Raw genomic sequence first — 27481 nt, 5'->3', positions numbered from 1 at the left:
AAACTTTTTCAGATAATATTAGTGGTGACACCGTTGTTGACTTTCCAGTTGTTTTATGGGCGAAGAAAAATCCTTACCTGGCTTCTAAATGTTATGTAAGAGATTTGATTTAAAAGCTCTGAGGTTGAAAAACAGATCCAGAGCAAAGGAGAACCTTAAAAGGAGCTGACTTTATTTATTTACTCTGAGACTCACTGTCCTGTTCTCAAACCCGCTTTCGTATCCAGTTGGTCAGTTTTTCCCAAGTCACTTATGTTTTTTCTTTAATAAACAAAATCTGAAGCGTCCCCTTGGGTTATTTGAAATTCAGAACAAAGGGAATCCTGTGACTGAACATAAAGCAGTGCACACAATGCTAGTTCGTTTTCAACCCACAAACATCACTCTCCCTTCTGCCTCTGCCCTCTCCCCTGCCCCTTGAGAGGTTCTGAGCCGCTCCCAGGAATCATCCTGTCCCATGGCTGGTCCTGCCACCTGCCCCTCTGGGCCCTCTGCACAGTCAGTGGCTTCTCCACCCCCACGCCCTCTGCTCCGGTGCTGCCCACATTCTTTGGCTCGTGGCGCCCCCACCTTCAAAGCCAGAGTAAATGCGTCCTGCCAGCTCTTCTTCCATGGCCACATCTCCTCCTCTCCCCGCCTCCATCTTTCTCTAGTACGGACCCTGGCTATTACATCGCACACACAGGCAATCCAAGATAATTTCCCTATCTTAAAATCCTTAAGTAACTCTGCAGAGTCCATTTTGCCATATAAGGTAACACATTCCCGGATTCCAGGGATGAGGAAGTGAACAGCACCCAGGGACCATTTTTCTGCCCACCACACCGTGTTACGACCTGTGTCCAACAAAAACATGCCACCGCTCTGCGCTTTCCGGATACTTCCCTGATTCTGGCCCTCCTGTATACTCACCCACCTCATTGTCTTTCCTTACTCCCTGACACCACTGCTCCTTTCCCGGAAGTCACTGTGAATTCTCACTCACAGCCTCCCAGAGCTGCCTAATCCGCAGTTGTACGGACGGCACGTTCCTCCCCTCTGCTGCTGAGTCTCTATCGCCCCCTTCAGACTTGCCTAAGAAAACGCACCACCTCCTGGGCATGTACACTCCTCACAGGTCGGTCTTTCACACAGTGGGGAGAACTTTCTTTCCCTTTTAGGCAGTTTTAAAATGTTATATGTTTTTATATTAATAATTTATTAAGACTTTGCCTATAAATATATTTATGACTTCCTTAGATGGATTTGATTAGTACCTTCTCTTTGCTTCCAAAGCCTGTTACAGCACTCATCGCATTTTATTATAATTATGTGTTTATAGGTATTTCTTGCCAAAGAAACTTCGAAGTTTTCAACAACAGGATTGTCCTTTTGTCTTTATATCCAGAGAACTTAGTGCAGTAGATGCTTAATAAATGCGTGTTGAACAAATGAATGAATAAATGAATGAACATGCAGTTGAACCGCGCCTATATACTACTAAGCAGAATTTAGAACTCCTCCCCCCGAAAAAATCTACGTTTGGTTGTACATTTATTAAAGACACAAAGGACTTCATTATAAAAACAGCCACATAACCAAGATTCAAAGGATGGTATTTTAACAAAGTTGTAGTATAATATTATTTTTTCCATCCCTGCATCAAGAAGGTGCCGTTTCAAAAAAAATAAAATAAGTCTTGATCTTAATGTTGACTTATATAGTATAATTTGGCAACTTCTTAAATGATAATATAGTACAGAAAAGATTTAGGTTTAACACATCTCTCCAATTTTTTGATGAGGAATTTTAAGTGATGTCTGAACTTGACTATGCTTACTTAACCACAGTTTTGTCACCAGCATGAGAGAAAACGGGATGTTGGGATTGCTGTTGCCGTTGTTAAGATGGGAATTCTAGGCCTGGCCAGGTGGTTTATAGTGAAGCATTAAGTCGCGTGTGAGAGAAAGTTAGGATAAGCTGACCCAGCTCAAAAGGGCTGGAGAAGTGAGCCCCTAAAATAAATGTAAAAAAGCAAGGATAGGAGGCAATGGAGAGAACGAAAACCCAAGGAGTGAAGCAAACCCAGGATCAGTAGGTTAAGATGAAGATTTACTTGAGGAGCTTAGTGGAATAAACCCCCGGGGTTATCAACTACGTTAGTGGAATCCATGGTTTCTAGAACAGATGTAATCCAAGGTCAGAGTTGGGATATGCGCTGATTTCACATGGGAGGAACACCTGTCTTCCCGGGAACTCTAAGATTGACAGAAACGCTCAGCCCATGTTGGGACAGCCAGGTAAGTAGAGTGGAAATAAGCAATGCTATATTTAAGACCATAAACACAAAGACAAGTATTGAAGCTCCACTTCTGGGAAATAGAGGAGCCTGCCAGCTGAAAAAAGAGGGTTTTATCAGGGAGGACCTATAAGGTATGCATCCATGAGAAAAATGTATACCTATGTAACTAGAGAGCATGAAGCCGCACTTGTGACTGAAGTCACTCTGTGGGTTATACGTGGCAGTTCCTTCACACCGTAGTCATGTTAATGGCATGCTTAGATTGGCGGGGTGCAAGGCTACCATTCATGGAATAGGGAAAGAAATGCAACTTTCAAAGATGAGAAACAGGCTGTAAATCTAGGTGTGTGGACCTTTTTACCAGCAGGAAGTTGACCATGGGGAGCTGTATCAGCAACACAGCTGAAGGAAGGTTTGGGGGAGGCCCTGTTTCATCACAGGAACAAATATTCTTCACAATGGGATGGCTAGTGAGGAAGCCTATTGTAGAAAACACAGCTTGAATTTTAATGTAAGAACGAATGTTGACATCAGTCATTACTCATTTTTTTATGAGTGTAATAACATACAGGATATGCACTTGTCAGGCAGTACATACGCCCTTTGGGTGTGGCGGGGTACTTAGCCATGCCTTGTGAATTGTAAACCTGATGTTACGATTACACTAAAATTCGAGTATTTCTCTAGTGGGCTGTATATTTGTGCTCGTGTTGCTTGTAAATGATGTTTGTAGTTTAAAAGTGTGGCATTAATAAGACTTGGGCATCTAGGAAACTAAATGTAAGTTTTTAATATATGAATGGATGCTAATCTCTTATAACACCAATAAGATATTTAAGGAACTTTTTATAAAATTCACCTATCTATGAAGCTTGGGGGAAAAGCAAACACTCCATCAAAAAGGAGTAGCCAGTCCTTACTTCCAGCTGTTTGTTGCCATGGGGGAAAACAGGCAGGTATTGCTGGATTTTAAGGATTTTTTTTTTCAAGAAATGCAAATTTTTGTATGAAATATGCCAAATTTTGAAAGATGAAAGTGAATTTTTTTATTATGTTTAGTTCACTTTCCAATTTATAACTTCTATTTAACTTTAGGAGCATAATGAATTAGCATGCTTCTTATTTCAGTTCTCATTTGATTGTTTTTCATATAGCCTAGGGATTTCATTATATTTCTCACTTACTGTTCTTGTTTTTAACAATTTCCTTAGTGTAGACCAGTGATTCTGAAACAGGGGTAAATTTACCCCCAGAAGGGACATTTGACAAAGTCTGGAAACATTTGTGAGTGTCACAGCTGGGGTTTGGGGGACTGCTACTGGCATCTATTGGGTAGAGGGCCAGGGATGCTGCTAAACATTCTACAATGCACAGGACAGTCCCTACAACAAAGAAATATGCAGCCCAAAGTGTCAATAAAGTTGAGAAACCCTGGTGTAGACCAGATTTTTAATACCTGTCCTTCCGTGCCTCCCTGCCTTCCTTCCCTTTAAAGGAACTCTCTTTTCCTAGTTTCTCCCTCTTCCTCTAATCTCATTCAGAACCTTTAAGTTGGTAGTTCTCAATTTCAAAATGCAAGAAAATTTACATGAGGAGTATGCTAAAAACGAAGACCCTCAGCCTGCATTTCTAGATATTCTTGTGATAATCTTTGTTTTCACTGTCCTTGGCCTTATGCTTTTCTTATTTTTTAGATCCTTTATCATTTCAAATTCTCAGTTATATCCTATTACTTTTATTAAGCCCTAAAATATCCACAGTTTTTAGTAGTTATTTATACGTTGGGAAGTAAATTGAAATAGAATTATGTATAAAGAGATGAAATTATATGCAGTCATATTTGGTCTTTATAAGTTGTCCAAGTAGCTGGATAATATAGAGTTTCTTCCCCAAATTTCTAATTTCTTTTCCCTATATTTTTTGAAATATATGTATGCCTCATAAGGAGCTGGTTGATAGGGGATCCCTGCAAATAGAAGATTAACATTTTGTTTAGTTTTTTAAGCATATGGACCATTTTCATCAAATGCCTTCTGGCCTACCATAAATAAACATAAATGAATGTCTTATTGAGCAAATGTGTTTTCACATGTTTCCCTAAGCTCCTCCTACATAAAAATTCTGATGCTGACACTGCAAACAGGCCACTGAACTTGAAATGATGAGGCTCAGTGTATATACCACCTCTACCAGCTGGAATCTTGGGCAAGCCAATTCTTCTTTCTGGAACTTTATTTCCTCTGATTTAAAATGAGATTAAACTGGCTATTTGGTGAGGTCTCTTCTGGTCCTGGAAGGCTCTGATTGTCTTAGTGTGCTCACAGTTTGGATACTAAAACCTTGAATTGATGATGATCATTTGGGGCCGGCGGATCACAGCCTGTCTCTGTGTTTCCTACCCCTTCCACAGGATTGGAAGGGTCAAGGCAAGGACATTTCCCATCATTCCATCCCCCAAAAGCAGCCCGTGCTGCTGTTGTCTCATTCAGTGATGCTTACTGGGCCCTACGGTTGGGGATATAGACTGCCTCTTCTCTGGATCCTCTCTCTGCGGTGTGGTTCTTTTACCAAGCTTAAGGGGTAAAAAAAAAAAAAAAAAAACACCTCTTCTCCTATTCTCCCCTCCCTTTACACTCTCTCCAGGTTAGAAGTGGCAGGGCTGGCCGTCTGCTTGTGTGCTGTGCAGCCAGAGAAGGCTACAGCAGGTCCCCTTGGCCACAGGGCAGCCAGGCCCTCTGCTGCTGTGCTTGGCTTGCTGCTTCCTGGAGGTTGCTTAACCTGGTTTTGTATCAGACTGAGGCTAGGTTGAGCCACAGCTGGAGTTGTTTTTCAGATAGACTAGCCTAGTTCATTGGAGTTTGGGATGGAACTGAACATCCTCTCTCTTAAAAGCCTTCTTAGAGAATGGTGGCTGTGGTCATCACATTAAGAAATCTAGCCAATTATAGAGGGTTAGCAAAGTGTTCATTTATTTATTCACTCTTTCATTCCCTTTGTACAGTAAGCACTTATTTAATGCCTACTGTGTACCATGCAACAAGTTGTAAGCATAATAATCTAGAAATCAAATAGATGAATATGGAGTATGTCATTATGTTGAGCATGGTCTCATGACCTTTGTTCTCCACGACCATACCTGTGAAGGAAGAATATCTGAATCTAAAAGAGAATTTCTAATCCTGTTAGTCCAAAAAAAATTTCATTAAAGGATAGAAATTCTTTGAAGGGAAAGTTATAAGGCTTGTGTTATCCCCACTTAAATATGGATGCTAAAAATTATTATGGAATTTAAAAGTTGAGTTTGACATGTTATGTGACTTAGAACCACTTCATTCATTCAAATATCACAGCATAACTTGGCCTTAATCCAAGTCAGCAGTGAAGAACTGACTCCTAGTCAAGAGTTTCACTCAGGGGTGACAGCCATGAGCCACCCTGTGACACCAAAAGGGGCTTGTCCTGACACTAACAAAGCCATCCATGAAATCATCCATCAAAGACCCCATCCATTCTTCAGAGCTACAAGTAGGAGTGTTAAAATCACCACATTCCAGCAGACTTTTGTTTGAAATGAAAGGGAGACCTACCTTTGGAACACAAGCAAAATACTAACAAGGAAGTGGCAAATCGTTTGAGAGAAGAAACAAAAACCATTTTTGACTTCCTTATTCTAAATGTTACGTTACTTTAAGAATTACTAACAGTGATTTAAATGTGAATTGCACCCCCTCCCCCAAGAAAATAAAAACTTTCAGAAATGACCCCGTTATCCTTCCTTAATTACTTAAATAAAAATCTCCAAAAGTCTTCCCCAGGGCAGCTCACCTCCACAGCTCCGATGGATAACAGCTGACTGTTTCCATCTAAGGGTCTGGTTCAATGTCATGTGAACAAAAAATACAGATTATAAGGAATCACAGAAAATAAAAAGCCCTTTGATATTAAACTTCTCCTGAGAGTTTCTTTTCAGTGAGTTAGCATCTTATTTATGAAGAACTTTCTTAAATTTTCTCTTAGACCTTTTTTCTTTGGGGCGGAGAGGTATAGCTAAATGATATAAGTGCGAAGAATACTTTTGAAACTAAAATGGAAAGCATATTTTTTTTAAAGAACATTTGTTCAGCCTGCTGTGCTGAATTAGGTTTTGAGAGTCACCAAAGCTCTGGAATTTACACTGTGGCAGAATACCAAATGAAAAAATAGAAGTTCGTCTTGTAAACAGAGCCAGGCAGGGCAGGCCTGTGTCTGTGCCCCATCCTGGCACGGCTCTGCTCACCGCCGGGTCCTCAGCGGTGCCCTGGGACCTGCCAACACTCAGGATGCCGCAGTACTAACCCTAGATGCAGAGAAAAACTGGAACGAAAACATGAGAAGCAACTGCAAAGAGAATCACTTATTCAAAAAAGTCCATTTGGTTTGGCTTCGCTTTATCTGGAAGTTTCCAGACCAATTTAGCCTGTATCCTGAAGAGATCCTAGCCTAGAAAAATAACTTTTTTTTTTTTTTTCAAGCACATGCATCATTGGCTACTATTAATTCTTAATTTAGACTCATTTTGATAATGTCAGTGGAATAAAATGTGGAGTAATATTTATTTAAAATGCATAAAAGCTATAAACATTAACATTTGTTTTCTCTTTCCTCGGGCCTATTTAATTTTTCCCCCTAACTTGAGTGGCATCCTGTTAGCTTATTAATATGTACTTATTCTCATCCTTTTTGATAGTAGTGTTAGCTTCTAACATGAAGATTTTTTTTTTTTAATTGTGCTTGGCTTCTTTGTCTTACATTTGTAAAATGTTCATAGTAATAGAGCATTAGTACTCATATACAGACTATTTTTCTGTTATACCAATTGTGAAAAATATATTTTTTGTATCAATCCATAGAGTTGTTATTTTCCATGTGGTTATCTGGCTTGTCAGTTCTTTGTCTTACTAAGCAATTTGAATACTTTTTATCATGCAGTGCCAATCTGCACATTGGTAGTCTTGAGTAAAACTCAGTTTACTTTTCATATAAATAATGTAAAGGATGACTTATGATTTGATTAAAATTAAGGTGGTTTTTAAAAATAAGATATGCTGTTAAGTAATAGTCCTTGAAAAAATAATTAAAATTATAATGATGTAGCTATGAGTAATTATTAATATTTTAAAGAAAGAATATTGAGCTAAAAGGGAAGAAATATTTTGAAGAAAATTAGTATTAGAGATAAAACTGTTCTCCTACTATGTATATTTTTTTGTTTCTCATTAATAGTTTTTGTTCCTATGTATACAAATTATACTAATCATTTTTTTTTAATTCTGAAATTGAATCTAGGCAACTTCCTTAGTTGCCTTAAAAGTCTTGGGTACTTCTAAGTTGTAAGATCACTAGGTATAATCAAGGGACCAAGGTGGGGAAATCATTGTGGTAAAGTAACAACAGATGCTTAGCTGGAGAACACAATAACTGAAACATGCCTAAAGAGTGATGTGCAAACAAGTGTTCATGCATTATATTTTAAATGTTCTTTGAGTGCTTATTGAAGAAATCCTCTGCTGAAAATTTTGTAAAGAAAAATACTGTTGGTCAGCCCGCTGGCTCACGCCTGTAATCCTAGCACTCTGGGAGGCTGAGGCAGGAGAATAGCTTGAGGTCAGGAGTCTGAGACCAGCCTGAGCAAGGGCAAGACCCTGTCTCTACTAAAAACAGAAAAAGTTAGCCGGGTATGGTGGCATGGCGCCTGTAGTCCCAGCTCCTAGGGAGGCTGAGGCAGGAGGATCCCTTGAGCCCAGGAGTTTGAGGTTGCTGTGAGTTAGGCTGACGCCACAGCACTCTAGCCCGTGCAACAGAGTGAGACTCTGTCTCAAAAAAAAAAAAAAAGAAAAGAAAAATACCATTGTCTAGTATAAATATCTCCCTTGTATATCTGCATGGTATACTCTTATTTTTATGTCATATTTGCTTAAGGTATAATAGATCCTGCTTGAGTTGACTTGCCAGTGTGAGGAGGTTTGCACAGTGCCCTATCTGCAGGTTTTTACCAGTGTGCGTGCTAGCATCTGAATAGTTCCTTTTAGCCTGAGCCATGAGGATCATGCTAGAACTTCGGAAGGCACAGTAAATTAAGCTGGCTGCTGTAGTCTATTTCCAGCATTGCCTTTTGCCTCTTTCTCATACCTCATTGACCCCTGTGACCTTGTTAGAACAGTAATATTTCTTCATAAAACATTCTTAATGAGTCTATTTACTTTGCATATCCAATGAGATCGTGTTTCATATAATAAATTCTCTGCTCCAGCATAAGCCAAGAAGGCAGCCTTTGCAGCTGTTAAAGAATTAACTTTTTAACTGAGGGAGGGGCCTTTTGCCATGTGACCACAGCTATCATAGCGATATTTTTCCTATTTTAAGTATATTATAAAACTACTTGGAGGTTTTCTTTTTGCTTTCTTGTTTTTTGTCGTGTTTTTCATATATACATACATCAATCTTCAGCATAGTTATTCCCAGAGAATAAGGATTTTAAAGGCAGATAAATACTCTATATTTTCTAAAGAATGTTAATTTCGATTTATATATTTATGTTTAAATATTTATATATTAGTCTGAAGAACTCAATTAGCTGCAATGGAGTTTAGAAACTTTATTTTTAATCAGAAGTAGTGAGTTCTTCCCCAAGTAAACTCTTTTTTTTTTTAATAGACTGGCTAGTTTGATTTCTGCTTCCTTAAATATCTCCAGTTAGAATTAGGGATCATAACAAGGAGCAAAAGCAAAAAGCCTGAGTTGTCTGTAACAGTAATAGCCCTTGAGTATGAAGAAGTGGACTGTGCTACTCCGGGAATTAGAAAAGAAAACATCGTCTGTATTGGAACAGGTTGTTCTATGCCTCTTGTTTAAAAGACTAATCTCTATCAATAGAGATGATCCAGTGCTACCCTTATAGATAATTTAGAACAGCCATTTTGGCTCTAGACCCTCTTCTCAACGCTTTGACCTCCTGATTAGATGTCATGTGCAAATATAATGAGATTTCTCTGTTGTAGTTTTCCATGCCATTCCAGCCAATCACTTCCTCCTGAGCCTAATCACCACAGTAACGGGAAGCACCATCCTCTGTACTCAGTGACTCTGTGCGAATCCTTTTACCCCCTGCACGACGGTGGTAACACGGTACCTACCTCACAGGATGCTTATGATGATTAAACCAGGGGATTTTTTTTTCTCTGGCATTAGGGTTATATTTGCTTTTTTTATCAGCATATTATGGGGGTACAAATGTTTAGGTTACATATATTACCTTTGCCCCACCCAATTCAGAGCTTCAAGTATGTCCATCCCCCAAACAGTTCACTTTCTAAGGGTGAAACCACCTTTAAAAGGGGGTTGGGGAGAGAGTGGAGAAGAGAGGGTAGAGGATGGTAGGTGTTTGTTTTTCCTTTTTTCTCCATGGTGCTAAACGATCTTCCAAGCATGCATTCTGAGATCATAGCATTTGCCCTTTGTGCATATTTTGGAAAAATATTTCTAAAATTATCTCTTAACTACACTTATAAATATAAGGGATTTATTCCTGTTTTTCAGAAAAATATGAACCAGACAGGTTTCTTTCAGACAAATGTTAAGGCTGGAATGTACATTGGAGGGTCTTATTTACTAACATTGTAGGGCCACCAGATCTCAACAACTCAATTTAATCACTTTCTCCTACCTTAGGGCAGAACTGCTCTCAGGCAAGCAGGATACCTGCCTACCTATTACTTCAGAGTCTTTAGGAAAGAATAGTACATGTTCTTGCTGGTAGTACATTCCAAGCTCTCTCCATAACACATTCCAGAATGCTTGGAGGAAATTCTCCTAATGTCTAATCTAAATCCTTTTTTCTGCCCTTTAAACCCTTTATATTTTATCTTGACCTCAGTGGAAATAAAAAATAGATGCTCACTGTGATTTGGCAAATGTCTCTAAGTTCTTGAAACTGCTATTGGGCTTCTCATCGCACTCGGCTGCTACTCTGGAATAAGTCAACGCAGTCTTTTTCCACCTTTTTTCTTTCGTAAGCATGTTTTGTCCAGGGCTTTGTGGTTGGAGGATTTGTTATTTTCTTGCTCCTTTCTGATAATTCCACAAGGTATATCGGCACAAGAGTTGTCACATAGCATCAACCCACTGTCCACCCGACCCTGGCCATGAGGCGCTGGCTGCCTCTCTGCTCCACCCTGCTGCGGTTCTCCCTGGGATATGCCAGGGGGAACCACTCAGTCCAGTGGTGGTCTGTCTTATGTTAGTTCAAACCCAGCCAAAGTTTCAGCAGAAGAATGCTCCAGAAGCTTACTCTGTCACCCAGGAGGGATCACTAAGAGGCTGTTTCTCTAACATGCTGAGTTTCCTCTTCCTCTGAGGTTCTTGCCTGGCTTAACACAGTCCCCAGCCTGGCCAGATTTCAATGACATGTTGTCTCACCTTTAAACCTCTGGCCCGAGATGAGACCCTCCCCACACACGTCCTCATGTGTACACACATTCCTGAGTCTTACTGACATAAAAAAAAAAAAAAAAATGAAAAACTTTTGTTAAGTATTAGATGAGGAAAAAAAAGGTTATAATTACAGGAAATACGAATGCCATAAAAATAATCAAGTTCACTGTCTGTCTAGCCCCAGAAGTACCTCACAGGCAGCTCCCAGCTTTGCCCCATTCTAAGTCTCTGTCTGTCACCAGTAGGGAAGGCGTCGTATTTCTGTCATGGGGGAGTCATCTTCCAGAAATGGGTTATTCTCTATAAAGTCAGACAACCCCTATTCTGACTCCCTTAGATTCCCTTGAGCCTCTCCCTGGCTCTGGCTTCTGGTCTCAGGGACTCTCCTCTTAGTGGGTCAGTGGCTCTTGACTCTGGATGGATCCCTGTGCAGGAAAATGGCATGGTGCACGTGGGCCCTCGGTGTCATCTGAATCTCGCTGAAAGCAAACCAGAGCATGGTGGGAATTACCACGAGGGAACAAGAAAGTGTGCACTCCTGTGGAGAAATAAAACAACTTCTCCCTGCTGTTGTCTTTTCTTCCAAATATATTGTCAGTGTTACTACCCCAAACTTACCATAGCCTGCTTTGTAAACCTAATTACTTGATTATGTATTGATTCAACTTCTCCAAGATTGCAGTGTCCTGTCGGACTCAGATCTTGTTAGTAAATATTGCATGATCGCAAAACAAGGTACTTCCTACACAATGGGGGGATATTAGTTATTTGCTAGGTAATTGATAAATGTATTCTACAACACTTGTAATAAAGTTATATTTATTATAGATATAGATGAAGATATCTATGGATAGCTTTACACATTAAAATTTAATATGTGGAGCTCCACTAATCTGGAATGTCTTTTAACGTGATCAGAGGTTAGGATTGTGTTTTCCTGAGCGTGTTTCCTATGCTAATAAAATCAATAATGCATGTTAATTTGTTAAATGATATAGATTAATCTGAGAATATTTAGAGACACTTTAAAAAACACCTTTTGTTCAACTTTGTTAGCCATTCTAGGAGTATTTATAAACAATTAAAATGCTACTTCTCTGCTGATCAGTTGAGAAGCTAATTATTTATTCAGGAAAGCAACTTGCCCCGGGACCCTCACCCCGGTCCTATTAGCGCGTTGAGAGCTATTTTCTCGAGAGCCGTTCACATGCTCTTCTTTCTCTTAGTACGAGTGAGGGCAGCTTCGCCTCCCAACCAATTAAACCTGTAGAAAGATGACATTCCTTCCTTTGGTTTCATGACACAAAAATACTAAGTTGTCCCCCCGTCTCTCCGAGTAGTCCTCCTCTGGCAGCAGAAAGGCAAAGAGAAGTCATGCAGATAAGAGGATGAGGAAAAGAGGAAATGTTAACTTATTAAGGTGCTAAATAGTAATAAGACCCCAAATTTGTGTCCACTGATGCTTTAGATAATGGAAACATGCTCGTTAAATATCTTTAGCCAAAACTGTTCTGCGTAATTAGCAAGCATCTTAATTATACACTTGGATTTAAAGCTTGTATGAGTCTTAAACTATAAAAATAATATAAATTAGGTAAAGAGAAAAAGATTAGAAGAAAGACTACATTGCATAGAGGTGAAGAGTATGAATTCGGAGCCACGGCTGGATTCATATCCTTGCTCTGGTATTTATTGGCTCTGCAACCTTGAAAAACTAGTTAATCTTTCTGTGATTCAGTTTCTTCATCTGAAAAATGGAAATGGTAACAGTGCCTAATCATAGAGCCATGGTGAGCCCTGGAATGCTCAAAACATTAAAAATCACTTTGAACTGTGCTTGGAACGTAAATGCTAAATAAATTTAGCTTATTGTTGTTTTAGACATGGCATTTAAGAGTAGTAACTCCATAAATGGATCATTACACAGTAAAAATTTTGAAAAGGAGTAATAATTAACAATTCAGAAATTTTATCATAAATCTCAAAAGCTTGCCTACATTTCCCACAGGGAAGTAAATGAATACTTCATATATGTAATAGTTTGTTAAAATTTATTAAAATTAGAAAATAAGTTTATTCAGCACTTATGGAGGACCCATAAGCATCATGGGAAGGGATTTGATGTTTTAGGAATACATAAGACATTGCTACCAACTTCCAAGACCCTAAATTTTAGAATATAGCATATATTAGAAGAACAGTATAAAATTTTCAGGCATTTTAGAAATGTTACTTTGAGTGATATAAATATTAAGGTAACTGCACCCAGTGCATTTAGAAAAGATATTGGGTAAATACAATTGGCTGAAGAATCTGCACACCGAAGACATTTATCACCTTGAACTACTTAAGTAAATATAGGTTATTACTCAGTTCTGAATATCCCACCTATCTTCACAAAATCACAGCATAAAGTCAAATGTATTAATGCTAAATGTGATGTTGATAATCTACTCGATAGGTTTATGCTACAGACCACAGCCTTGTGTGTAAGTGCTAGAGACAATATTAAATATTCTTCATGGTATTTCATAGCATTGACCTTAAACCAGCCATGAGAATAAACACAGCGGTGTAGACATACAGCCTAAAACAAATATGAGTTTTATCATTAATTTGCAAGCAAATATCACTTTTAATAAAATTTGAAAATATCACCCTTGGCTGTTTCTAGTCAATTAAATTATGCTTATCATCAGATGTAGTCTTACAAAGGATGAGAACATTTTAATGTACTAGAATATTTTTAATATGTATAAAATTGTGGGAAAGAATGGAAGTAATAATGAAATATTATTTCAGATGTTAGTATTATAGTGATTTCTAACATATTTTTGTCATACCCATTTAGTGCTCTGTGAGATAAGAGAGGGGAACATTATCATCCCCATTTTACAGATTAATCATTTGAGGCTGAGAAGAGTTTGTGACACGGAAGCAGTTCCAGCTGTCTAATTGCCCAAACGACTGATTAATGCTGTTGAGAATTTTCTCAAGCTCTTATGGAGTCATCAGTTGACCAGCATTTTGGATTATCTAGGTGTTTGGTTCTTTTTTTTCTCCTTCTGTTTGGTCTAGTTTTTGAGGCACCTTGCTGATTATTTTTTCATGGGTTCACTCGCTCATTCGTCAGAAGTATCTTGGTTACCTAGACTCCACCCGGCACTGCTGAGCGGTCCAACATGAATATGATGTGTCTGCTTTTCAATGGCACAATTCAGAAAGTCAGACTTTTCTGCCTCAAATCTTTTATTAAAGGAGACAGTCTATAAATTAATTATTGAAATTTGAAAATTGTTTTGTTAAATTCCATAATGACAAAAATTATGTCTTATTCATCTTTTAAGCCTAGTTCTAATATTTAATCTGTTGTTGGATGATGGTTTATCTTTTATCTGAATTAAGTTTTTCATGATGAATGTGATAAATATTAATGGCTATAATTGTAAACACGAATGATTTTTTTTAATTAGGTAAATTGGTGTAGCGTAGCCCTACTCTCTGTTAAATTTGTGTCCTGTAAATCCCTCATATATGTTAGGATTAAGTAGAAGGTTTCCTCAAGAATTTTTAAATACATTGAAAACCTTACAATTGCGAAGTAAGTTATTATCACAGACCTAAGCACAATTTGGTACTTCTAAGCTCTCTTTTTTTTTTAAAATCCACTCTCTCATTCATCTCTCTTCCCAATTATCTATCCATCTACACATCCACCTGTCCCACCTCCCATCATATTAGGATATGAAATAATGTACCCTTCCTCTGAACTCTATTTCACATATAGTTACTGTGTGAGCTTAGATAGATTTCTTAACCTCTCTGGTCTCTGTTTCTCTGTTCTAAAATGAGAATCATAATACTACCTACTCATAAAATTGTTAAATTGGTTAATTTATAGAAAACATTTATAACAGTGCCTGGTATCAGTAAGCATTCGATACATTTTGGCTGTTTTCATTTTTATCACGGTACCTATCTCTGTTTGCACTGCAGTGCAGTTTCGTGGTGCATTTCTCAGCTCCTCCCTCACTAGGCTGCACCCTTGTTGAGGAAAAGGTAAAACTTGATTACATTGAAAATATTAGCTGGGTTCCTAATGCAGCTTATGCCATGTCTTGCGAGAGGAGACAAGCACTGAAAATTTGTCGGATAAATGAAAGGAGGGAGAAATTTGTTCTCCTAATATCCAGAGTAGTAATAATCGGGCTTTGTACGCTTTCTCTGAATGGAATATTTTAAAAAGATAATACTTCTATTGGCATAACAAGACCTGTTTAGAAGAAAAGCATGCTTTAACCAATGTGTCAATATTTGATTGTAATTTATCTCATGTAATATATTTCAGACATAATTTTAATTTGCTCCTATCATTTGATTTTTTTTTTAATAGCTCGAAAGTCAAAGAAGTTGGGAAAGTTAAAAGGGATTCACGAGGAACAGCCACAGCAGCAGCCGCCACCCCCACCGCCACCCCCCCAGAGCCCCGAGGAAGGGACGACGTACATCGCCCCGGCAAAAGAGCCCTCGGTCAACACAGCACTGGTCCCTCAGCTCTCCACGATCTCTCGAGCACTCACGCCTTCCCCCGCTATGCTCCTCGAAAGCATTGAACCCGAAATCGTGTACGCAGGCTATGACAGCTCCAAACCAGACACAGCCGAAAATCTGCTCTCCACTCTCAACCGCTTAGCAGGCAAACAGATGATTCAAGTCGTGAAGTGGGCAAAGGTACTTCCAGGTAGGATCGCCTCTCCTTTCATGGCTGCATCCTGAGCTAAACAAGCCAGGGCGACAGACTTCGCCATGGCCAACGGTGCACTTGCAGTTAGCTTCCTAGTAAATCCTGGTATCAGATTTTTAAATTGATATCAAATTGTTCGAGTGTACGGGGAAACACAGGTTAACGTGCTCATTTCTTCTGAGAATGTCAGGTTAAGGATTCTGTTGTTAAAATAACAGATGCATTTCTTATGTTGATGATTGAAATGGAAAGTTCCATCCCCCAAATATTAATAAGATGAAACGTCCTGTTCATGAAAGCACAAGTGGAGCCCATTATTAGCAGTTTATAACCAGGGTTAATCTAAGCGGAGACCAAGTAAGCCAAAGCTTAGCAAGGAAGTTGTAAGAGACCCTCAAAAACTTCTCTGTCTAAAAAAATGTCACCTTTCCCCAGCACCCTTTAAATTGTCCTTGAAATTCCCATTTTAGTCATTTGTGTTATCAGGCCCCTCTTGATCTACAGGAACATCTCTTAGAATTATTATCACAATGTCCCAGTTCATTAATCGAAAGCAGTTCCTTAGATCACCTATGGTCAGCCAGTAGCCAGAAGGACAAAGCTTGGGGGAAGCTGGGATGACTGATTCTTTGAAGAAGCAGTGAAATTCCACAGATGGAAAAATAACACGATGCCGCTGGGAAAATAGGGGGTGAGAAAAGGAATAAAAGAAGGGCTTGAGGACCCGAAAGGGAGTCTATTAGAGAGGGGAGGACAGGCGCCAAGGATGCTTGTTCTACTACAGAACTTTGTCAAAGTCTAGTATTATGCCGGGCTATGGGAAGCCAAGAATAATATTTTTTAAGCACCACAAATTCAACAAAATGAAAATCTTCCACCATTACTGCAGGTATGCAGGTGTTGACGTTATTAAATTGCCCTTTATTTTAGTGTTATTAATTGTAGGTGGGATGAAGCAAATTTTAAAAGTTAATACAAATTCTCTCAGTCTAACCGAGGATTTTAGGCTGTCATCCCCATGGAAACACTGAACCCTCCAGTCTTAGTTTGCCCTAGCAGTTCACTCTCATGGGGAATTTAGGGTGAATTTAAAATGAAATGTGGAGCAGGGCGGGGTATGTGGGTGCTTCGTAAATGGCTGTTGAATTGATTTGAGTTTATTAGAGTAAGGTGGCTGTTTGGGGTTGACTTAAGAAGCGCCTTCCTGGAATGTACTTAAATGCTAAGTGTATTTCTGTGATTAATTGTTTTATTCTTCAGGATTTAAAAACTTGCCTCTTGAGGACCAAATTACCCTAATCCAGTATTCTTGGATGTGTCTGTCATCATTTGCCTTGAGCTGGAGATCGTACAAACATACGAACAGCCAATTTCTCTATTTTGCACCAGACCTAGTCTTTAATGAGTAAGTACCTATTAATTAGCCTTCATAAAATAAATTGCAGTTATTATGTTTTTTAAAAAATAATTTCTAAACGCATGTTTGTGAAAGAATCTACTGATACTGGCATTTTTTTAAGAATGTATAGATTTTCGACAACTTTAAAAATTATTTTGCAACATTATACAGTGCACTTCTGAGTATATATAAAATCAGTATATTATAGATATAAATCCCACATAATGGTATGTGGGAAATGTCTCAAAAGAAAGACGATCCAATTGGCTCTGAAAATTTGACTGGTACAAAGCCACAATTAATAGAAAACAGTCTCTTTTGGTATCTACTCCAGTTGGGAAGGCTATCTAATTTCTAGGAAACGTGAATGTATAAAGTGCCAGTTTTTATGAGCATCATATAATGGTCTTTTGTTAACAGTATACAGCTGCTCAATGTGTTTTCATGACAATCATAATTACTCTTCTTTGCCATCATAAAAGAAGGCAAAATGTTATTCTGTAGTGAGACATTTTTAGTTTCATGATGCATTTTAAAAGATTGAAAGAATAGTAATTGATTTTTCTTTGGCCATGAATTCCTTCCCACTTTAAGTTTATGTCTTAATACTGTTTGCATTCCACATTAGCACATTTCATTTATGCTTCTATCTAGCAGTGCTTCTTTGTAATTGTTGGGTCAAGAAATACTTAAAAAGGAACATTTGAATTATGATAGTAACCACAGCCACATTCTGATAGATGGCTCTCTCTAGAGATAGGAAAATAGGGGTTTCAGTAGGGAAGGAGACAGGTGAGAAATAGGTTGGTGATGAAAAGAAGAAAAGTAATACAAAATGTTACAAGTAGACACCTAGTGCCAAGATACTCCAATAGTACCAGTAGAAATTTACCTAAGAGTATCAGCTCACCCAAATGTAATGTACCACAAAGACAATTTTATTCCAAACATAAATTAGGAACATCAGTTGTTGATTCGCAAGGTTGGCCTTCTTTTGGCAATTAGTCAGAACACATAATTATAGGACTATGTAAATTTTCATCAAAAGCATGAACTGAAGCCAAACAACCGAAATGCACATTTAATTTACTTGTATTCTTCAATAATCAGCTGATATTACTAAATAGTAAACCTGTCTTTAAATATGTTCTGCAAAGCAAAAGAAAAAACATACAAAGGGTGGTCCTTGTTTTAAAAGGAAGTGTAGATAAATAAGAATCTCCGTTAGTACCAACAGTGTATCAGTATTTGATTTTTTTTTTTAAAAGAAGATTAAAACAATTCATTTAATCTTATTTAGTACATTCTATTTTTTTGTCATAAAATACCTATACCATGAAATTTGCCATATTTGAACATATGGTTCAGTGACATTAATTACCTTCACATTGTTGTGCAACCATCACCACTATCCACATCCAATATTTTTCATCATCCCAAACAGAAACTCTGAACCTATTCCACAATAATTCCCCATTGCCTCCTCCCCCAAATCCCTGGTAATCTTTTCGGTATGAATTTGCCTATTCTAGATGTTTAACATAAGTAGAATCATGCAATATTTATCCTTTTGTGTCTGGCTTATTTCACTAAACCTAATATTTTCTATGTTTATCCATATTGCACCATGGGTCAGAATCCCATTCTTTTTTATGGTAGAATAATATTCCATTCTATGTATCTAGAGTCAATCCTCATCATTCGCAGATTCTGTATTTGCAGATTTACCTACTTGCTACATTTATTCATAACCCCAAAGTCAGTACTCACAGCATATTCATGGTCATTCCCAGTCATGTGCAGAGCAGCAAAAATTTGGCCCGGAGCAACCATTCCAGCTAAGATCAGACAAGGAGCTGCTCTGCCTTCTTGTTTCAGCTCTTATACCATAAACGAGCATCCTTTTCACGTTCTACTTGGTGCCACGTTTTTTGCATTTTTATGCTTTTTGTTGGTAATTTCACTGAATAAAATGGCCCCAAGCAGAGTGCTGAAGTTCTGGCTAGTGTTCCTGAGCTCAGGAAGGCTGTGATGTGCCCTACAGAGAAAATGTGTGCTGGAGAAGCTTCCTTCAAGCATGAGTTAGAGCGCTGTTGGCTGTGAGTTCAGTATTAAGGAATTGGCAATATGCATTTAGTAAGATGTCCTTAAACAGAAACACACAAAAAACAAGAACAGGAGTAGATCAACTAATGAAAATGTTGTGACCAGAGGCTCGAAGGACCGTAACCCTGCATTTTCCCTAGGAGCAACGGTTCGATATTTGCTAATTCAGTGTTTGCTGGGATTTTATACAACATAATTATAGCAAATAAAAAGAACTGACCACGTTTTGTTTATCCCGTCATCTGTTGATGGGCACTTGGGTTGTTTCCACCTTTGACTATTGTGAGTAATGCTGCTGTGAACATGTACGTACAGATATCTCTCCAAGACCCTGCCGTTAGGTACATACATAGGAGCGGAATGGCTGGGGCACATGGTAACTCTGTGTTTAACTTTTTGAGGAACCACCAAACTGTCTTCCACAGCGTTGCACCATTTTACATGCCGACAAGCGGTGTTCAAGGGTTCTAGTTTCTCCACAACCTCCCCAACCCTTTTTTTCTTTTTTTGGTTTTAACAGCCATCCTAGTAGGTGTGACGTGGTATCTCATTAAGGTCTTCATTTGCATTTCCCTAATAACTAATGATCTTGGTGGTGTTTTCATATGCTTATTGGTCACTTGCATATCTTCTTTGTAGAAATGTCCATTTAAGTCCTTTGCCCATTTTTAAATTGTTTGTCTTTTTGTTCTTGAGTTATAGGAGTTCTTTATATATTCTGGATATTAAACCCTAATCAGATAGATGATTCGTAAATATTTTCTCCCATTCTATGGGTTTTCTTTTTATTCTCTTGAAAGTATACTTCGACGCACACTTTTAATTTTTTTTGTTTTTATTTTTTCCTTTTTTTTTTTTTTTATTTCAGGGTATTATGAGGGTACAAACATTATGGTTACACTTTATGTCTTTGCCTCACCTAAGCGAGGGTTAGAAGCATGCCCTTCACCCCTACAATGCTCCTGGTGTCCTTTAGTTGCGGGTTTACCCCCCCATCCTCCTCATCTCTGGAGACTATTACTGCCATGTGAGCACCCTAGTGTTGATCAGTTAGTACCAATTTGATGGCGAGTACAAGTGGAGCCCATTCTTCTAATCTTGTGGTGCCTCTCTTTGGATAATGGGCCTAAGTTCAATCCAGGAAAGTATAAGAGGTTCTCGATCACTGTTGTTTCTTATAATTGAGTAATATTCCATTGTATACATATACCAAATTTTAATAATCCATTCATGAATTGACGGGCACTTGGGTTGTTTCCACATCCTTGCAATAGTGAATTGTGCTGCCATAAACATTCGGGTACAGATGTCTTTATCATAGAACGTTTTTTGCTCTTTTGGGTAGATGCCTAATAGTGCTATTGCTGGGTGGAATGGTATTTCTATTTTTAGCTCTTTAAGGTATCTCCAAATTCTTTTCTACAGAAGTTGCACTAATTTTCAGTCCCACCAGCAGTGTAAGAGTGTTCCTGTCTCTCCACATCCTCGCCAGCATTTGTTGTTTTGTGATTTTTTGATAGAGGCCAATCTCACTGACTTACCTATTTTTTTTGTCTTGTTGCCTTTGCTTTTGGTGTCACCTATTAATTTTTAATTGTGTGTAAATGTCTGAGCATAAAAGATTCCAAAGAAAGTACAGAATTGTAAGAATCTTTTTTAACAAATGAAACTTAGGGAAAAGTACCTTATATTCAAAGCCTAGGAAAAGTAATGTCATTAAAGAGTTTTGTAAATAAATAAAAAGAAGAAACCTTAAAAAGAAAAGGCCACAGAAGCTTTGTGTGCATTTGTCTGTTCTAGAAAATTTATTAAATAGTTACAGATAAAATGGAAACAACAAAAGATAACTGCTTTCTAATTTTATAAATAGTTGGATGTTATTTTATAATTATTAGAATGAAAATTTTATTTTCTGTTCTTAAAACTTTTGACCCAACCCAACCAAGACTTCTGTAGGGTTTTCTCTCAACTGGAAAAATCAGGGCAAAGCTGTATTTTTCAAGGGGGCAGAGTGAATACTACTTTCAAGAAAAAATTGGATATAGGATAAGGCCTTTTGGTCAAATCACATCTATACTTGATGTGGTAGCTTGATGCAGTAGCTCTATCACAGGGTACTGTGATAGACCCTGTATATTTTAGGGAAATCACTAAGTTACAGAATGGCCCAGTGCATGTGCATTCTTTATCCTGCACTTATTCAAGGAATATTTAACTGTGGTCAGTATTCTAAGCAGTGGTTTTAACATAGAGGGGAAAAAAAGAGACCTAGTTCCTATCTCATAGAACATCCAGTCTAATGGGGAAACAGAAATTAATCAGAGTCCTATAAGTAAAATATAATTGTGATAGGTATTGAAAGGAAAAGTGCTTTGAGAGCAGTTAATGGGAGGGATTGATCTGGTCAGTAAAGACTTCCCTGGGAATGATTAAGCTGGTGAAGAACTAGGTGAAGAAGTACAGGAGGAAGAAATTCGATCTAGGCTGACAGCCCAGCTTGTGCAAAGGCCCAGTGGCAGGAAGGAACATGGATCCTTCAGTGAAGTGAGAGCAGGACAGTGTGGCTGGAGCACCACAGATGCTCAGGAGCTCAGGGATGGTGGAGGGGAGCAAGAGACCAGGTCATGTGGACTGTGATGTTCAGTGTAGGGACTTGGTTCTTTATTCTAAGAGAAATGAGAAAGCCATTGAAGTGTTCTAAATGATGGGGTAACATTTCCAGATTTACTTCTTGAAAAGATCTATCTGCATACAGGATGGAGAAGAGCCTGAAAGCGAGTCAGAGCAGATTCTGGGAGCCCGGACAGGAGGCTGAGATGAAAATCCAGGTGATATTGTAAGATGGAATCGACAGGCATTAGAAGCTGTTGGATATTGGTAAGGATTGGAGGCATGGAAGAAGTAGGTGTCTAGGAAGACATTCAAGCCTCTGTCTTAAGTGCCGGGAAGGATTTGATGCCATTCAGTGTGATAGGGAACAAAGGAAGAAGACCAGGGTTTGGAAGGACAAGGGAAGGGGGAGCTTGAGGCCAGCTTCAAGCATGTTAGGGTTGAATTGCCTTTGAAAGATTATCCAAGATGAGATATTAAATAAGCAGTTGTTTATACGGATCAGAAGCTCAGAGTGATGTTCTGGGTGAAGACATAGATTTGAACTCATCTTGCAGGTGGCAGTTGAAGGAGGAGTGTTGTGTCATGGATCCCAAGGAAAGAAAGGGCTCTAAGAAAGAAGATGTGGCTAACCAAGTTCAGTGCTGTTGTGATCCCAGCTAGATGTGAAATAGGAAACTCAAAGCGTGCCTGACCCATTGCCTGCCAACACCTTATGCATTCTTGTCTCCTGAACACGTCCCCGCACCTTCTCTGAGCCTGCGCTTCCATAGCCTTCCACCACGGTGTCAGGGAGCAATGATGCTGTTCACCTGAGGGAAGAGTGTGCGAATGTGGTCCTCCCTCACTCTCCTTCCAACCCTAGGCTGCTTATGCCACCCCCCACCTGGCATCACCAGAGGAGTTTGCACCCCTCCCTCCTTTCACTGGTCCCTCCTCCTCAAAGTCACTGGCTGTCTTAATCATGTTTGAATTTCTAGCACCCGACACTGTGTCTGAGTCATAGCAGGCACTCCGTGAGTATTGGCTGAATAAATGAATTATTGAACAAATGGACCAAATAATCTATTAATCAGTCTGGAAGGGGCTTTCTAAATTTACATCTCTAATTACGAGGATGAAGTTTATGATAAAGAAGTATGATATGGGGATGTGTGGTTTTCATGAACGGGGGCCTTGCTATTTTTAAAACAGGAATGAAACTTTAATAGTTGATCATTTGTGTTTGCCTTCAACTGTGAAACAGACCTGACAGTCCCCAAAGATCTTATCCTCTGGTATTTGAATCATTGGAGATGGAGGAACGGCAGAAAGTAGGAAATAATAAAGGAAACATTCTTTCCCATGTTTTATTAAACATTGGGATAAAGATAGGAGTTAATACTTTAAATTAACGTAGAACTTTTCTTACTATAAACTCAAAACTTTTCAAATATATATTAGATGATTAATTATTCAATATTACCTTGAAATAGCTTATTGTATATTGCTACAGATCGCTGCAAGTATTCAAATTTCTTATCAATTCAATACACATATTAAAACTCCCACTGAAGCCTGTAATGACATTTTTTTCAATATTTCCTTAAATTTCTGGAATGAAGGTTCAGTGTTACACTCTCTTTTATGTCTTGGCCAATATTTTAAAATTAAAAGTATATTCAAGGCATGTTTATACTGTCTCAATAGTAGCCCGTGGTCTGAACCTTTCATTCTTTGGGTTCAGAGACTGTTGGTGAGAGTAAGGGAGAGTCTGAGCCTTTGTGCCACTTCCTGAGCCTCTGTGGGATTCTCTGAGTGCCTTGCTGAGGGTAGAGGTGACGGAAGGGGAATTCAGCCCACACCATCCTGTGTCTTAAACACTGGCTGTGCGATGGCAGCGCCATTAGAAAAGTAGACAACTAAGTTGTCACTTATTTCCTGTCCTGTTTTCATGGGGCCGTCCCTTTGAGTTCCCAGGTGCTGGGACCATATGCTGGCAAAGTCCAGTTGTCCTCAGTGAGGGCTCTCCGCGGCCCACTCTGCCAGTGACACAGTGCCAGTGAGGTCCCTCTGCACCTCACATTCCAAAGTTCCGGGAGGCCAGGCCTGGCTTTGAAATGGGCTGTGGTTCCAAAGTCTGTCTCACCGACATGGAGGCTGGGATCAGAGTACCCCAGGGAGGCCAAGGGTGGTCAGAGTTACAAGGTGGCAGCCCCCACCCCCAAGGGAGTAGCTGGGACTGCTGGGCTACTAGAGGTGACTTCTGCGCCTGGCCCTGAGCTGCAGTGGGGTTAGGGTCAGTCAGTGATGGAAGAGGGATGGGAGTTCCGATGAGAGGAGCCGGAGGAAATGGGATGACCCTCAGTTTCCTCTTCACCAACTCCCTCTGCTTTCCCCCCAGCTCTCACCTCCCTTTCTGCTTCTTTCAAATTAGGATGTCTTACTTCCCTTTGGCTCACTGGGAAACTGTTCTGTGACATTTCCAGAGTCTGAACCTCCTCTCTTCTCCCTTCCCTGCCTTTTCCTTCCCCTCCCTCCTCCTCCCATTCCCTTCTCCTACCTTCCAGCTCTCTCTCTGCTCCTCCCCCACCCCACAGACACCTCTTTTTCCTATCAGTGAAAACCCAGCAGGCTTCTGAGATTTCCATTTTTTTCTTACTTCTGGGTAAGTATAAGGGAATAAACTTTAAAAGAAAAAAATCTTCCTTCTGTGCCTTATTTTTTCCATTGGACCCTATGAAAACCCAGGCCTCGTCCCAGCAGCTGGAGGGCCGTGGTCTGGTCATCTTGTTTGTTGGGTGGGAGGAGCAGCTCGCCCTTGAGATGGCACCGGTGCTGCCAAGTTCATCAGAGACCCCACTGCTGCCGGCTGGTGTGTGCCTGGCCGTCTTCACTCTTACCAGGGCCTTGGAGACTGTCGAGTTTGAGACTCCTGAATAAAGAAAAGCAATGTCGTAAGCAGAAACATGGCCAGTCCTTGTCTGCAAAGGGCAGAGGCACCACAGAATGGAATTATCCCTCTTTTGCAGAGGGGCAGTGTGTGGAGACTGTATTACCACCGGAGGAGGCCAGGCAGAGGGGGTCTAGGGCAAGGCGCACTGGGGCCTGCGGAGGTGTCGTAAGCTGCAACAAGAGATAGCCGTTCAGTCGTACATGGGGACAGACGGAAGGTAGATACAGTCCCCAAAACAAGAGGTATTTCCTTCCCTCCTCCCCCTCCTTTTTTGAAACAGTATTTCTTCCCCTTTATCAACCTGTCGTGATAAGAATTAGAATCGGAGTAAGAAGTCACTTCCAGACATTTCAGCAGGGGAAGCGACAGGAGGGACGTTCTTGAAGAAATGGATAACTCGGCTGTGATGCTGCTCCTGAGCTCCTGCTCACATGGAGAGAAGTTCCTGGACTGAGCTTGCAGAAGACAGGGGCTGCCCTCCCCTAAGAAGGGTGGAAACACCGAGGAGAGTAGTAGTCATTTAAGATAGAGAATGTGGGAGCGGGAGGGCCGAACAGAAACCTCCTGGGATCGTCCCTCTGCACGAACATCAAATGCAACAGCTATCCACGCAAGCACACGCCTTCAGAAGAACCAGAAATCAGGTGAGCGATCACACTTCCTGGTTTTAACATTGTATCAAGGAGAGAGGCACTGGAGAGGGCGGAAGAGCCGGTCTCGGGTTGCCTATGCCACCCCTCCCTCATCCCCTGGCAGTGCCGCGCCAGCACGCCCAGTGCAGAGAGAATCTGCGTGCCCAGGGGAAGGGGGAATGAAGTGGTTGTGGGATTTTGCATTGAAAACCAGGGCCACCCTGCCTCAGGGGACACAGCGCAGGGCAGAATTCTGCCGGTGCCCATGGAGGGAGCATTTTGGTGAGTCCGGCCAAGGAAAATCTTGTCCCCCGCCCCCGAATCCCAGGTTGTGGCTAGCCCTACCAGTGGCTTACAAAAAGCAACTTGGGGCCTGGACTAAATTCCTAAGGCAGTCGGACCACAAAGGCTGCAGTCCTGGGGCAATTCCTGTGGCTGTGCTGGCTCAGAGCCAGTGGACTTGGGGTGAACGTGATCCAGTGAGACTCCAGCAGGGGCGGCCAAGCCGGTGTCTGTGTCACCGCTCTCCCAGCTTTAGGCAGTGTGACTCAGGGAGTCTTCTTCCACTTGGGGAAAGGAAAGAGAAAAGTTCAGAGTACTTTGTTTTACAACTTGGGTGCCAGCTCAGCCACAGTAAAATAAATAGCAAGCAGACTCTTGAAGCCCCTGAGTCCAGGCCTTAGTTCCTATAAGGCATTTCTGGATCTACCCTGGGCCAGAAGGGAACATGCTGCTCTGAAGGGAAGGACCCAGTCCTGGCAGGATTCACCACCTGCTGACTAAAGAGCCCTTGGGCTTTGAATAAACTATAGCCAGGCAACAGTCACCATTGGCTTTGGGTGAGACTGGGCCGGCTTCAGACGTGACCTGGTGCTGGTGGCCACAAGGGAGTGCCCACATCACTCCTCCCCCAGCTCCAGCAGCCCACAGCACAGAGAGTGAAGGAAGAGAGTGAGAAACTTTGCCTGGTAATCCAGGGAATTCTCTTGTATCCTACCCAAGCTCATCAAGGAGGTACCAGCAGGAGTCTCCAAGCGTCACGGCATTACTGGGCTTAGGGCATCCCCAGTGCTGATACGGCTGCAGTGACCAGAGTTTTAGACCACAACATTCAACTCCCTTTGAGTATCTGGAAAGCCTTCCCAAGAAGGACAGATTCAAACAAGCCCTGACTGCGAAGGTTAAAAGAAATACCTAACTCTTCAATGCCCAGACATTGACAAACATCGACAAGCATCAGGAACATCCAGGAAGATAAGCCCTCACCAAATGAACTAAATAAGGTACCAGTGACCAATCTCAGAGTGATGGAAATAGGTGACCTTTCAGACAATTCAAAATAGCTGTCCTGAAGAAGCTCACTGAACGTCAAGACAACACAGAGAAGGAATTCAGAAGGCTATCAAAGAAATTTAACAAAGAGACTGAAATAACAAAAACAGAAATTCTAGAGCTTAAGAATTAATTGACAAATTGAGAAATGCATCAGTCTCTCAAAGGCAGAATTGACCAAGCAGAAGAGGGAATTACTGAGCTTGAAGACAGTCTATTTGAAAATACACAGAAAAGAAAAAAGAATAAATAAGAATGAAACACACCTACAAGATCTAGAAAATAACCTGAACAAAGAAGATCTAAGAGTTTTTGGCCTTAAAGAGCAGATAGAGAGATTGGGGTAGAATGTTTATTCAAAAAAAATAAAGATAACGTTCTAAACTTAGAAAGATATAAATATTCAGGTATAAGGAGGTCATAGATTACCAAGCCTATTTAACCCAAACAAAGGTACCTCAAGGCATTTAATAATCAAGCTCCCAAAGGTCATGGATAAGGAAAAAGTCCTAAGAGAAGCAACAAAAAAGAAAAAGATAACATATAAAGGAGCTCCAGTATGTCTGGCAGCAGACTTCTCAGTGGAAATCTTACAGGTCATGAAAGAGTGGCATTACATATTCCAAGTGCTGAAAGAAAAGAATCAGAATATTATATTCTTCAAAAATATCCTTTAAACATTAAGGAGAAATGAAGAATTTCCCAGATAAAAGCTGAGGGATTTCATCAACATCAGACCTGGTCTATAAGAAATGCTAAAAGGAGTTCTTCAATCTGAAAGAAAAGGACATTAATGAATGGAAAGAAATCCTCTGAAGGTATACAACTAACTGGTAAGAGTAAGTACACAAATACAGAATACTCATGCTGTAATTGTGATGCACAAGCCACTTTTATCTTGAGTAGGAAGGCTAAAAGGCAAATCTATCAAAAATAACCACAATTTTTTGAAAGATAATGTAAAAAGATATAG

The 27481-nt window shown here is 40.0% G+C and overlaps 1 protein-coding gene across 1 annotated transcript in view; it reads left to right on the top strand.

Moving 5' to 3' along the window:
- NR3C2 (nuclear receptor subfamily 3, group C, member 2) overlaps positions 1-27481 on the top strand; it is a 402236-nt gene that overhangs the window by 323393 nt on the left and 51362 nt on the right. Inside the window, exons 5-6 of the mRNA XM_012660035.1 lie at positions 15144-15491; positions 16755-16899. Of these exons, the coding sequence (XP_012515489.1) occupies positions 15144-15491; positions 16755-16899 (493 nt within the window). The remainder of the gene's footprint in view (positions 1-15143; positions 15492-16754; positions 16900-27481) is intronic.

Source organism: Propithecus coquereli, unplaced genomic scaffold (genome assembly GCF_000956105.1).
Source record: "Propithecus coquereli isolate 6110/MARCELLA unplaced genomic scaffold, Pcoq_1.0 Scaffold65, whole genome shotgun sequence".
Classification (NCBI taxonomy): domain Eukaryota; kingdom Metazoa; phylum Chordata; class Mammalia; order Primates; family Indriidae; genus Propithecus; species Propithecus coquereli.
Note: the sequence above shows the minus strand (reverse complement) of the source record. Positions and strands in the feature narration are given on the sequence as shown.